General features: G+C 36.6%; 1 protein-coding gene across 1 annotated transcript in view; it reads right to left on the bottom strand.

The window, feature by feature from the left end:
- PREX2 (phosphatidylinositol-3,4,5-trisphosphate dependent Rac exchange factor 2) overlaps positions 1-14800 on the bottom strand; it is a 299267-nt gene that overhangs the window by 78871 nt on the left and 205596 nt on the right. Inside the window, exons 33-34 of the mRNA XM_039216921.1 lie at positions 12303-12405; positions 5071-5214 (exon numbers count right to left, since the gene is read on the bottom strand). Of these exons, the coding sequence (XP_039072852.1) occupies positions 5071-5214; positions 12303-12405 (247 nt within the window). The remainder of the gene's footprint in view (positions 1-5070; positions 5215-12302; positions 12406-14800) is intronic.

The following is a 14800-nucleotide window of genomic DNA, read 5'->3' as shown; positions in this document are numbered from 1 at the left end:
CAAATGTGACCTAATTTTTATATAGAGTCTTTGTAGATATCATCAACTTAAAATGAAGTCATCTTGGATTAGGGTGGGCCCAAATCCAATGACTCATGTTCTTATGAGAAGTGTCCACCTTATTGGGACATAGAAGAGAGACTGACACACAGAGGGAAAAAGGTTGTGTGAAGGTAGAGGCAGAGACTGTAATTATGCCATCACAAGCCAAGGCATTCCAAAGACTCCTGACAGCCAGCAGAAGCTAGAAGGTAAGGAAGGATTCCTCTTTAGAGTCTTCCAAGGGAGCATGGCCTTTGGGCATCTAGATTTCAGACTTGTAGCCTCCAGAATGATGATAGAATAAATTTCTGTTGGTTTAAGCCACATAGTCTGTGGTCATTTGTTATGGCAGCACTGGGAAACTAATACAACATCAGTCCTGGTGCCTCACTTGGGGATGTGTGCTTCCCATTCCTGAAACTTTGGCTCCAGGGATTTAAAAGGTCCTGATCCCCCAAAGGACACACTCTCCCTAGAAGACAAGGTGGGGGTCCCACTGAACATAAGCTATGGTTGCCACCTGAGCACTGGAGGCCCCTTGTGCCAAGGCACCCAGGAAGAGCAATCACCATCTTAGCAAGGCTAATCGATTCTGATCATCATAAGCATGAGGAAACAGGTTCTACTTATATAAATGGGTTAAAGAAAAGCTTAGGGTGGAAAGCTGCCACCATGAGGCAAAAACACCTGAGGTGAGCTATCAAGATATTGTAATGGGATCACAATTAACTTGTTATATCACCTGCAGGAAATTACTTTCCATCTGATACCAGTGTACCTTGATCACAAACTCCACTTGCCCCCCCCAGACTCTTTGCTTCTTATACACACAAGTTAATGATTACTGTCTCATTGTTTTCTCCACGTTCACCATATGTGTAAGATCTTGTTTTCTTCACATTCATTACGTGTGGGAACATTGAGCACTCAATAAATACGGAGAGGAAACCCCTCTTTGGGGTTCTTGTCTCCTCCCAGACATTAGCCTCTTTTGTATTCCTGTGTCCACTCATTGCTGGACATGAGAGAACTCCAGACTCATAGTCTGTGACACATAAGGAAGTAGGGCTATTGTTATATAATGAGGGCAGGAAGAAACATGTTTGGCACCCAGTAATCCACTTGGGTCCCTCTTGGTACCTCCATGTCTAAATTTGACAGTAAATGGACAAATGCAGCAACCCTGGCCTGAGAAGGCCATAATGAACGGGGGTGGGGGGTGGTCATGCCCCTCGGGGATGGAAGCCTTAGTCAGGCCCCTGGGACAAGAAAGTTCAGGCTGAGAGCAAGGCTGATCTACAATGGATACAGAAGAGGGAAAATGGGCATCTGTTGCAGCCTCAAGACCAGCTACAGCCGCAGGAGTTATGGCTCATCCCTTGAAGGGAGCCCATGAGAGTCACAAAGGAGACACTCCTACCCTTGACCCAAATGGGTCTGAGGGTACAAGATGTGGACCTTAACAAGTCACCCACTCGGATCCCCTTTCAGAAAGGATGGGTTTGTTGCCCTAGCTGTTGTGGTTGCCAGAAGACAGCCCTCAGCCCTCAGTTCTTTAGGGCATCTTCAGTCTTTGCTGAAGAAAACTGTCCCAACCAAATCACATCTCCTAGGGGCAGCCTGCATCCTCATGATTTAATGCAGAAGTGAAAAGGCCCCAGTCCATCATCTTGTCTCCCCATATCTAGAAATGTTGAACTTTTATGAAATGGATCAACCTAATTAAGCAAGGATTAACTGGATAATTGCACAGTGCTTCATAATCTACATTGACCTGTGCTTCCTCACTCCTGGTGGACTTTAGAATCACCTGTAAAGGGGCACCCGGGTGGCTCAGTTGGTTGAGCGCCTGACTCTTGGTTTTGGCTCTCATTATTTTGTGGGTTAGAGCTCTGTGTAGGTTCTGCAATGACAGTGTGGAGCCTGCTTGGGATTCTGTATCCCTCTCTCTCTGCCCTTTCCCCACTCATGCTGTCTCGGTCCTCTCAAAATAAACAAATAAACTTAAAAAACAAAACAAAACAAAACAGAATCACTTGTAAAGCTTCTAAACTATACTGGTATCTGGGCTTTATGTCCCAGAGATTCTGACTTAATCAGTTTGATGTGGGATCAAGCATGGGTATTTTCTAAAACCTCCCCAAAGTGATTAAGGTGCAGCCAATATTGAAAACCACTGAGAGACAGCAAGCAAACAAGTCAATGGGGAGTGGGCAGAGGAAGCGATCCTAAATATTTATCCTCCTTACTCCCATTTTTCACCAAGTTTATAGTCACTTGCTTGGGGATCCCCACAGGGTTAACTCCCTGGCCTGTAGGAAGTACTTATAGAAGACTGCTTTCGTGGGATCTTTTCCTTCTAGCATTTTGCTTATGCTCTGTGCTCACTTTCCTGTTTGGCTGCTTCTGTGATCTTTATCTTGTAAATCTGTATCACTTGTTTTGTCTGCCCAGATTCCTGTTTTCCTGCAGGTCTGGCCTTGAGTGATACATGTTCCCTAAAGTGTATCCTGCTTGCTTCTGGCACTAGAATTCCTGATCTCATACCTGGTCCCATCTCTGCAGGGTGCCCCAACAGTCAGGGTACCTTCCTTCGCCAAAAGGTCCATTCAGGCAAGAAAAATGGGAAGAAAGCAGTACATTCACTTCCTGTTCTAAGTATATGGTACAACAGACAACTTTACAAGGGCTGACAGAAATATTTTTCTTAGGAGGCTTTCAAATTCATCTCATTTTTCTAATTTTTGTATTTGCTAGCAAAGACCCATGCACATATGTACACCTAAAACTAAAACCCTTCGAATACACTTTCATCTCCGGAATAGACACCATTTGGAATCTCTTCATTTACCACCACTTTCAATTACCAGATGGTAATCTCTCTTCAAGCTAGAGCTGAATTTCCTGGGCTTCTCTCAATCTGATGAAAACAGTCAGAGCAACTAATAATGGATCCTTAGAAGTGCAGAGTTTTAGAAGTGCAGAGGAACTTCCGCAACCCCTTTAAATAAGCAGCCTTATCACTGACACTGTTGTAATGAGACAAGCTGTTTTCCAGTCTTCTTTGCCTGTCTGTGACCTCAACTGCAGAAGTGTTTCCACTGCTGCTTTTCCATAGTTCATTGCTGTGTGAATATTAAAACCTAATGTTAGCTAGTGTTTCATTACATTTTAAAAAGCAATACTGTGTTCACTGAACTAATACATATTCAGGGTTTGTTTGTTTTTTAAATTAGACTTAGCCATAATTATAAAATAGAGGTTACTTGGAAAATACTCTTCCTTTTCCTATGAACATTTGCTGTTGGGTATGAATATTCAGCTATTTATGGCTGATGTGTCACAAATGTAATAATTTTTTTAGAAAAGATGCAAAATGCCATCTGTCACCTCAGTCATGATTTCAAAGGCAGAATTTTTAAAAAGAGGAGTAAAGGAAAGGAAGTGAAGAACCTTTAATAACTGTAAACTCTGGTTCAATCCTATAAAACCTAGCATTCCAGAGCAGTCTCCTTTGTCTTCTAAAAGTATCTGTGTAATGGCTTTTTAACATATTTCAGGCTAAACTATTCTCCCAGTGTAGCTCCAAAGGTCTATTTTTGCTCAGTTTCTTTTTTTCACCAATTTCTTTCCATTACAGACTCTTGTATTATCTATATGGACCCTACCACAGTCCTTCAACAAAAAATGAAAATACCTTCTAATAAACTCCTAAGATCTCTGCACTGACACTTTCCTCTGCTAAAATGTATTCTTACCAAGTATCTGAGGCAGTCATTGTTTTTAAACTATGGCAATCAAAGAAAGGGCAATCTATCTTTTAGAATTACAATAATATGCATATGGTACAAGAATTTTCACTTGGGCGTGGATTTTCATTTCATATGCCTGTCTGTTCTTCTGTTACAGAGATTGATTTTTATTCCTCTACTCTTCCCATTTTTTATTAGAATATAAAAATTCCACAACAAAATTGATACAGTTCTTGAAAACTCAATAGAAGAAAAAATGAAATCCTCCATGGAATTGCTCAGAGAAATTGATATAATCTTGTGAACACAGCATGAGTTAAAAAAAAATCACAGACTAGAAGAAACTACACTAGGGGCGCCTGGGTGGCTTAGTCGGTTAAGCGTCGACTTTCGCTTAGGTCATGATCTCGTGGTTCATGGGTTCGGGCCCCGCGTCGGGCTCTGTGCTGACTGCCAGCTCAGAGCCTGAAGCCTATTTCAGAGTCTGTGACTCCCTCTCTCTCTGACCCTCCCCTGCTCATGCTGTCTCTCTCTCTCTCTCCTAGAAATAAATAAAAAATTTAAAAAACAAAAAAAAGAAGAAACTACACTAGAATAATCTGGACTTCTGATCAGTTTGGAGCTGCATTTGTGACCCCAGAAATAAAAAAGATCCAGGACCTTTCCTTGGAACCCAGTTCATGGAAAGAATCTTCTAACTGATGTTAACCTTGATTTCTTCTATTGCAGTTAAAAAACCTCATTGTTCATTTGCCAAAACAATTCTCTTATCTATAAAAGGAATATATTTTTACTCAAAGTGAAAACTCAAAGAATAAGAAATCATCATCAGTTTAATCACCCAATGATACAAAAACATTTTATATACATTTAATTATATACATATGTGGATTACATAATTGAGACTATAATAAAAATTCTTTTTTGTAACCTGCATCTGTACATTGCCAAACTTTTTCTAACTCATAAAATGTTCTTAACCGTACAATTTTAATGGCTCTACCATAATTTATTTAAGCCAAATTAATTTATCTTTATTATTTAAACCACTCATGTCTTGTTTCTCCATTATAAATACTGTTACACTCCTATTTGGTAAATATTTAAACCTTATGTTATTCTTTCCTTAATAAACATTTGCAGAAGTAAATATATTACCTAGGTACTATGAAGGAATATTTGAATTAATGAGAAAAAAAAGCTACAACTACAGGTATTTTTTAAAATTGACAAAGATAACACAATTTATGTACATGTATTAAAGAAAGCAGTGTACCTTGTGCAAAAAGAACAGGATGAATTTTAAACCCTCCTCCATTTTTCAAACGTTGAGGCAGTTGTTCAAAATGATAACCATCAATGTAGAAGTAAACTTTCAGAGCCTGCCGGCTTCCCTCCGCTTGATATGTAAGAGGAACATCTAAAATGACATTTAATATTACGTTATTTCCAAAAATCAGGTTATGTCATAACGTATACTTGTTAACTTTTTTAAAAATCTTTAAAATTACTAGAAACTAATATATATATTATATATACATATATTATATAATGTATTATACTAATATAATATTCTTGACATGTATGTCAAGTTCAAGTTAGGCAAACTTATAATACTATTCAGTGAAAGAGTATTAAATCAAATTCTTATTAGCTAAAGCAACAGATATTTTTAATTTTTTTTTAATGTTTTATTTATTTCCAGGAGAGAGAGACAGCGTGAGCAGGGGAGGGTCAGAGAGAGAGGGAGTCACAGACTGAAACAGGCTCCAGGCTCTGAGCTGGCAGTCAGCACAGAGCCCGAAGCGGGGCTCGAACCCACAAACCGCGAGATCACGACCTAAGCGAAAGTCGGACGCTTAACCGACTAAGCCACCCAGGAGCCCCTAAAGCAACAGATTTATTACTGTACTGTATATAAAATTCTACAATAGAAAATTTCGTTACACTTTGACACACCAGATGTCTCACTTAACTAAATGAGAAGTTTAGTTACACATGGCTTGAAATCACAAACTCCCAGGGCAGCTGCCTCATTCATATTTTAGTCAAAATGAGTCCTTGGGGTACAATTCTTAAGTAGTGTCAAGAGATTGGGTATATAGCAACCACTATCAAAATTCGCATGGGTTTTGCAAGTTCCATTCCCCTGAGCACCAGATCAAAAATGTATTACCTTTGTTGATGCCCCACAGTCATTAGAAATTATCTGTACAAATTCTCTTAGTTTTCTCAAAGATCTTAAGTTTAATTACTCAAAAATAAAAGCAAAATAAAAAACCAAACCCCAAAACCAACCAACTTGAAAAGCTAAAATGCTGTAGGAGTATTTCACAGTGCTCATAAATACTTCCTATTTTATGTTACTTATCCAAGACAAATAATTTTCATTTCATTTAAATAGAATGTAAAATCTTCCTAAGAAGCTAGAATAGTCATATTAACCAAGTTAAAAACTAAGGCAAAGATATAGTAGAAATTTTAAGATAAGTTCTTGACTCAGTATTTGTTAGTTCTAACCAGCTTCTTGAACAAAATTGTATATAAAAGTAGACTTTAAGGTTAAATCCATTAATGAAAAGAGATTCCAAGTTTCTCATTAAATGTAGCTAATTATACATATCAATAGCAGAGGTATTGTATTAACATCTACAAGTCTCTTTTATCCCATATAATAATGTTATTTTATTTTTGTTTCTATATTTTTAAAGTTTAACTTTATTTGAAAGAGAGAGAAAGAGAGAGAGAGAGAGAGAGAGAGAGAGAGAGAGAAAGCAGGGGAGGGGCACAGAGACAGAAAGAGACAGAAAATTCCAAGCAGGCTCCATGCTGTGCTGTCAGTACAGAGCCTGACACAGGGCTTTGACCTGAGCAGAGATTAAGAGCTGGGCTCTTACTGACTGAGCCATCTAGGAGCCTCTTTCTATATGCTTAAGGAAGGTATATAGGATTTCAGTTTAGGAAAGAGAACACATTTCTCAGTTGAAGATTTGAAAATCTACTGGATTTTAATGATTGGGAAAATCCATTTTTTTCTTGGCTCTATATTAAAGAAAAAAGATGCATAGACACTAAAGAAAATGTATATATACTAAGTATATACTAAATATTTGTATTTTCTAGTTCCCTTTTTCATGCAATGTCTTTCATTTGTATTCAGTTTTCAAATTCCATTTGTTTACTCTTTGGCACCAAAGTGGCCAATCTCTGTTATCAAATGGATAATATTTTTGAAAGAAAGATATTAATGCAGCAGTTGGAGTTACATTATAGGACTGAGAACAAATAAACATGCTATACTAGGAACTAAGAAAGTGAAAATGACAAAAATTATTAAGTATATTAAATTTTAAATGAAGTTAAAGCTAAGAGTGAGTGACTTTCTCTCAAAGTAACTGGTATACCTATAAAAGGACATAGTAATGTGGAGCTGGAAATCGCTGCCTTTTATTTGTGGAAATTTATCTACTATGAAGAACAAACTGAAGATTAGGGCTATGTAATGATTAAAGGCTCCGAAAAATTATTGCACTAAGAAAAGGTCTCTGGTTCCAATCTATGGTATTTATTCCAGACAGGAGTTCCAACCATGGCATCCCATCCCGGTAAACATGACCCTCCATCACTAAAAGGGCCTATGAGTTCGAAAATAAGTCTCTAAGAAGTTATTAGTTACCTTTCCCTGAAATGTTTTTCCTTGAATCTCTGCGTGGTTGGGTCTTTCTCACTCTTTGGATTTCAGCTTAAAAGCTATTTCTGCTGAGAACCATTCCCTGTTGATCCTTTAAACTGCCACCTTACCCTCATTCTATATGCATTGTTTATTTCCTGCATAGGATTTATCATGGCCCTAATCATCTCTGTAGTTGATTCCTTCTTTGTTTTCTCCCAAGTAGGCTGTGAGCTCCATAAAGATAGGGATGGTGTCTGTCCTCTTCACAATGGCATCCACAGTTCCAGGTACAATGCCTGGCCCACACAGAAAAAGTGAAAGCTCAAAAATATCTATTCTTCTAATCATTATATTAAAATTACCTGTATCATCATTAAAAGGGGGAAGGATCTGCTATCATTATATTTTTATTCTCCAAAAATATTAAGATTTTCCATAAAGTATATTTAATTTTATACAACCTAATCATTTAGCTCACTTATTCCCTCTTCACTAATTACATAACATGACAAAGGAAGGATCTCATACTTTCCTTATACTGCAAGGGGTCACAACATCCATCTATTCCTTTGTATCTCTGGCTAGTTTCTAAGCTGCATGCCAACAGAATCTTTGTTTTATATAGTTATTATTATATCTCTGAAATTTAGTTCAGCAGTTAGCATGATGTGTATGCCTAATATTTCTTAAAGGAAAATAAAATGTCTTCAATCCAGACATTTGAGTTCAAATTGCCTGGCAAGCCATATTTCTTTAGAATCTCATTATTCTTTAATGCAAAAATGTGAGTGTAAGTAATGCTAAATATAGCTTTTTAAAAAGATACAGAGTAATAAAGTAAGGAGGATTGATTCAAATATTTACTGAATACTACCATAAACCTCATATAATGCTAGGGACTTTTTTTTATTTTTCAATTTTTTAATGTTTATTTATTTTTAAGAGAGAGAGAGAGTGAGCAAGTGAGCTCAAGCTCAAGCAGAGGAGGGGCAGAGAGAAAGGGAGACACAGAATCTGAAGCAGGCCCCAGGTTCTGAGCTGTCAGCACAGAGTCCAATGCATGGCTTGAACTCACAGGCCGCAAAATCATGACCTGAACCAAAGTTGACCATTTAACTAACTGAGCCACCCAGGCACCCCTCTTTATAATTTTTATTTCTTTATTAGATTTTTTTAAATGTTTATTTTTGAGAGAGAGAGACAGAGACAGAGACAGAGCGGGCACAAGGCTAGGGACTTTCAAATACATTATCTTATTTAAGACTCAGGACCTCATGAGTCAGGGAAAGCTAGTATTCTCATGAGTACGGATGAGAGTTGCACAGGTTTGGAACTCAAGTTTCTTATCTTTAAAGCTAGTGTTCTCTTTGTAGCTTCATGTCTCTTCCCCTCTGTGCTCAGTTCTTTCCTCAAAGACATGCAGCCAAACTAGTCTTCACTACAGTGATGCAAATTAATGAGTCCATATGACTCCTCTGTTTCTAACCTTACAGAAAGATCAAATCACATGCAATTAATAACAAAGTTCTACTTTCCTTATACCACTTAAATAAGATGTGATGACACTGGGTATTGAAAAATTCTCTTCTTTCCTGAATCAACTTAAAAGAATAACTATATTCCTATTGTCATTGTTAGTGACTTGCTTGGAATAACTATTAGTTGCATTAGAACTGACCTTTCCCTACGGACCTGTTTTCAGAAGTTGAGGTTATCCTTTGGGGACTTTCATAAAAATATATATGAATTATATGAATGTTTATGTTTGTCACAGATATGTGCACATTTATATGCTAATATTACTTACGTGGTCTTAATTATCTCTAATATTTATACTATTTTTCAATGTGCTGAATTAAATCTCTTTTAGTGGCTAGGCAATAAGTAAATATTTTATTAAGCTTATAACACAGGTCCCCTGCCTGCTTGCTCAAAAGACCATTCACCAGTAATGTCATATTTGAACCAAGGATAACAGTACTCCTGTGAGCTAATGGCTCCTGAAGCAAAATTTAAAAGAAAAAAAAAACAGGTGATGTTGTGAAAATAAGAGATTCTCTGCCTTTGGCAAATCATGCCCACATGATTAAAGTAAATGAAAATATATTCTATATTTTTTATGTCCACAGAAGACCATACAATTTGTTCAAGTAATATTATCCTCATTAATTAATCCCCTTTACCAAGTTCTCCCTTGAATATAATCCAAATCCTTAACATTGTAATTCATGTTCTAATTCTCTCTCATTTATCAGTGAAGATGAGACTTTAATAAAATTCTGTTCTCTGTACCTTCATAATTTAATACATACAGAAGCAACCACTTCTATCATCTCCACAACTACCCTCAAGGTCAAGTCACCATCATCTTTCAACCTGGGTCACTTGAGTAGCTTCCTCACTGGTCGCTCTGCTTCTGTCCTTGTCCCCAGTAATGCTTTATACAACATTGCAGCCAGAGGCAGCTTTCAATAGGTAAGTCAAATCAGGTCATTCCTCTGCTCCATGGCTTCAGTAGAAATGCGAAGTTCTTTCAGTGGTCTGGCCTGCTCTCTGCTCTCATGCCCTGCTCTTTCTCCTCACTCATGCCACTCCAGCCACACGGGGCTCCTTGTTACCCTGGGAGCATACCACACCTGTTTCCACTTCAGAGTCTGGAACACTCCCTCCCAAATATCCCTTTGCCCCTTCAGGCCTTTGCTCTCCTTTTTGGTTAAGGCTTTCCTCGCTTGTTAAAAATTTGCAACCTCTCACCTGCCCCTTCATTGTTATCCTTTGTTCTCTTCTATTTCCCTTCATACATTCATATGATTGTCTTCTACTTTATTATCAAATTAAGTTATTAATCTTGCTCATTATCTATCTCTCCCCACTTGAATATCAGTTCCAAGAGAGATATGTTTGTTTAGCACTCTACTGATCCAACTCCTAAAATAGTGCTTGGCCATAAGTAGGTATTTAAGAAATTTTTGATGAATGAATGGATGCTTATCAATTCCTAAATCAGATCATGGATTAAATAAATGTTTACTGGGTCCCTATTTATCATAACAGACATTACATAAGTAAGAGGAGCCTGGGTGCCTCAGTTGGTTAAGTGTCTGACTTCAGCTTAGGTCATGATCTCGCAGTTCATGAGTTGGAGCCCCGTTTTGGGCTCTGTGCTGAAAGCTCAGAGCTTGGAGCCTGCTGCACATTCTGTGCCTGCCTCTCTCTATGCCCCTCCTCTGCTTGTGTCTGACTCTCTCTCTCTCTCAAAAATAAACATTAAATTAAAAATAAATAAATAAACAAAAATCCTTCTCACTCCTGAAGAAGCTTATACCTTCTACCTTCTACATAGGATCCTCACATTTATGAAAAAACAAGAGACAGAAAAATAAACTGTGAAAAATTTCTTGAGTTGATAGATATATTTTAAACTTATTTATGAAAATGTTGAAATGGTAGATAAATGATGATAACTTGCAGCAACTAAAAGATAGAGATTAACCTAAATATTTCTATTTCTCTGCTTGCATGTTCTAAAATATTCCCTTTAGTAGGCTTAATGATGGCAAATTGCTAAATCAAAGGGATGCTTTTAAGTCCTTCAGGTCAATTCATAAAGTAACTTAGTTGCAACAATAGTTACAACTATGTCCTGTTGATATTATTTCTTTCATTCTTCACACCACATTTGTGTTTCCTTCTACTCTTATAACCATAAAACCATTTTGCTTACTGACTATATATACTTAATTGATGTTTGTTCATTTATTTCCCTGAATAAAATATTGCATTTTTCGTTCCAGGCACTTGAAAAGGTTTAGCCATCATGGAAACTGTACAGGATGAAAAAATGAATCAAGATAGTAATGTAATTATATTTGTACACATTAAAATTTGACACTCAGATGTAATGATTTTCAATTTTTATTGTTAAGCTAGGAAAAATGTAGAATATTTATATACACCTTCAGGATTAAATTCTAGATTTTTATGTCTTTCTCAATTGGTTTGGATCTAAATTTTACATAATGTGAGCATAACTTAAGTTTCCTCTCTTTCTTCTTGGCTATAAATACTTATATTCATTGCCTGCTAATATATTCTCTACAGGATCAACTGAAGATGAGGAGTGAAGACTCAGTTCAGTTAGTTTTGTTATATAATATATTTCTGAAAACGGCTCAGAGGTCACAGAGTTTATCCACTATAGTGAGATATATTAGGGCAGTCCTTTCATTAAAAAAAAAAACTGACATGAAAAAAGCAGCAGAAAGGACAAATATTCAATAATCCCATTTACATAAAGTACCAAGTACAGGCACCTGCAGAGAGACAGAAGGTGGAACAGAGGTTACCATGGACTGAACGAATAGGAATGGGGAGTTATTGTTTAACGAGTATGGAGTTTCTCTTTAGTAGGATGAAAGTTCTGGAGATGGGTGGTGGAAATGATTGTACAACACTGAGAAGGTACTTAACGCCACTTAATTGTACACTGAAAACTGGTCAAATGGCAACCTTTATAGCATGTATATTTTACCATAATAACAGAAAAAAAAAGAAAATATTGCCTGTGGCACAAAATTTGATGTATACACTCAAGGAAAGTTTTGAAGCTCAAACTAATAGATGAAAATAAAGGTTCAGAATTATCTGTAGATTCAAATTACATATATTTTCTATCACTTTCACAGTTGGTTATATTTATTTTACCCTAAATATAATATCTTATATAAAATAATTTGAACTATGTAGCAAATATACTAGTATCAAAGTTGTGCAATATGTTGTTGTTTGATGTCAAGAAATTCTATGAAACACCTATGAAACATTCAATTACTTACTTGCAACCAGTGGCTCCTCTTCTGATGGTTTAAAGTAAAAAGAAACTTTTTCCAAATCAAATAGTGCAACCAGTGTATCTTCTAACATGGCTTGTTCATCTGTCTAGAAAGAAATAAAATACAAGATATGAATGGATTTCAAAGGATAGAACATCACATCACATCACATTGCCAGACCAAAACTAGCTTCATTTGTGTTTTATTTACATGCAGACCAAATTATCAACACTTATCTAATAATTTACTGCCCACAGTGTAATTAACAAATCCCTCAAAATTACAAGTCTCTTTAATAGTTTTATATTTTTACTTTTCCATACTATCTAAATGGTTATAGCTACAACTTTGCTAGATTCAAACTGTGTTGATTTTTATTATTTACAAACAACTGTGTAAATAATACAATAAGCATGCTATCTGCCTCTAAACTTCTATAATCTTAAAAATATAACAGCTAAAAGGCAAGCATATTGTTTTATTAAAAAGCTACAGTACACAGTTTCCATCCTGTTTTACAATAAGATAAGCTATGCATTATTCATTTTGCAACCTTGTAGAGCTGTGATGAAAGCAATTTGCATGTATGCAGTAATTTTCTTCCAAAGAGCTTAGGGACAAGAATCGTTTTTATCTCACTTGCCCTTATGAGGCCTTAGTCTAGAGTCTTGTGACTATGAAATCTGATTTGATTTTATCATTTCTTTCATTCTAAGAGCATATTATTCTACAGCTGATGCAGGTAAGGCTCAACTGTGGTAACACATTCCTCAGCAATACTATCTTTCTAATACTATATCCTGGCTTTCCTTTAGCAGTTTTGTGCACCATCTAGAGTCTTTTATCAATTTCCTCCTGAAAGAAAATTAGCCTTATCATACACAGCTTATTTTTTAAAGGTAACATTTGTTTCCTTTTGACTATCAATGATGTTTTCAAATAATGATTTTAACAAGATTTATACACATTTTTAAAAGTTGATGAAAGCATATAGCTTTTTTTTGGGAGGGGGGAGGCATGAGTACAGGGTGAAGGAGATAGTAAAGAATGTCCACTGTGTGAAGAAGAATCACCAAATCAAACTCCAGATCCCAAAGATGTACAGCACAGAAAGCAGAATGTTAAGACAATCATCACCTTTGCACGTTGGTTTGGTATATAATACAGTGTATGGTACACAGTAAGTGCTGGATAAATGTTTATTTTAGTAAACTGTTTTTTTTGAAAATCCTTTGAAGCAGCAAAAGTATGCCATGAACCTAGAATTGGAAGGACAGGGCTGAGGAATCAGCATTTTCCCAACTGAGAAGAATATACACAAGGAAAAAATATCCCAAACAGGCAGGACTCTGATTGCTGGAGTGCAAGCCCTAACACTCCAGCAGACGTGGCTAAAGTGATACGTGAGTGACTATGGACTGTGCTCAGTGCCCAGGGACACATAGACTGCCAGGACAGGCAGCTCCCAGAGAACCTTTCACATTCCTAGGAGTCTTTTATGTGCTTCTTACAGACACAGAAAAAATATGGGTTTGACTTTTTTTTAAAGCAAACTCTGGATTATTTTAAATCAGTTCTATAAAGTTAAGGGTTTCAAAGGACTAAGGGAAAAAACCGTTTTCTTGAGAGATAATTCACATACTTTAAAAGCCCCCCATTTAAAGTGTATAAGCTTAGAGGTTTTAGTGTACACAGTGTTGTGTAACTATCACCATAGTCTAATTTTAGAATATTTGCACCACTCCACAATGAAACTCAGTACCCATTAGCATTAACTCCCCATATTCCTGCCCCCAGTCCTTAGCTTGAGGCAACCATTAGCCTACTTTTAGTCTCTGAAACTTGCCTATTTCACATATTATACAATAATGGACTCAAATAATATGTGTCTTTTGCAGCTGGCTTATTTCACTAGCATAATGTTTTCAATGCCCATCCATGTTGAAGCCTGAGGATATTTGTATACAAGTTTTCGTGAAAATAAAAGTTTTCATTTTCATGGATATTATACAGGAGTCGAATTTCTAGGTAATATGGTAATTCTATGTTTAACATTTTGAAAAAGTGCTAAACAGTTTTGCAGAATGGTTGCACTGACTTCAGTGTCCATCAGGCCCATACATACCAGAACAAACTGATGGTTGCCAGAGGGAAGGGAGTGGTGGGATGGGAAAAATGGATAAAGGGGAGCGGGAGATACAGGCTTCCAGGTGTGGAATAAATAAGTCACGGGAATAAAAGGCACAGCATAAGGAAAAATAAATAGTGTTGTATGGCTGCAGATGGTAGCTACACTTGTGGTGAGGGTAGCACAACATATAGAGAAGTTCAGTCACTATGTTGTACACCTGAAACTAAAGTAACATTGTATGTCAACTATATTCAAATAAAAAATATATGGAAAAATTGTTTAAAAATGGCTGCACTATTTTACATTCCCACCAGCAATGTATGAGGGTTACAGTTTCTCTTTACCAAAGCTTGTGATTGTCTTTTGGATT

This window comes from Hyaena hyaena, unplaced genomic scaffold, assembly GCF_003009895.1.
Source record: "Hyaena hyaena isolate Hyena2069 unplaced genomic scaffold, ASM300989v1 scaffold_660, whole genome shotgun sequence".
In the NCBI taxonomy this organism is placed as follows: domain Eukaryota; kingdom Metazoa; phylum Chordata; class Mammalia; order Carnivora; family Hyaenidae; genus Hyaena; species Hyaena hyaena.
The sequence above is the reverse complement of the archived record's forward strand: the minus strand, read 5'-3'. Positions and strand labels throughout refer to the sequence as shown.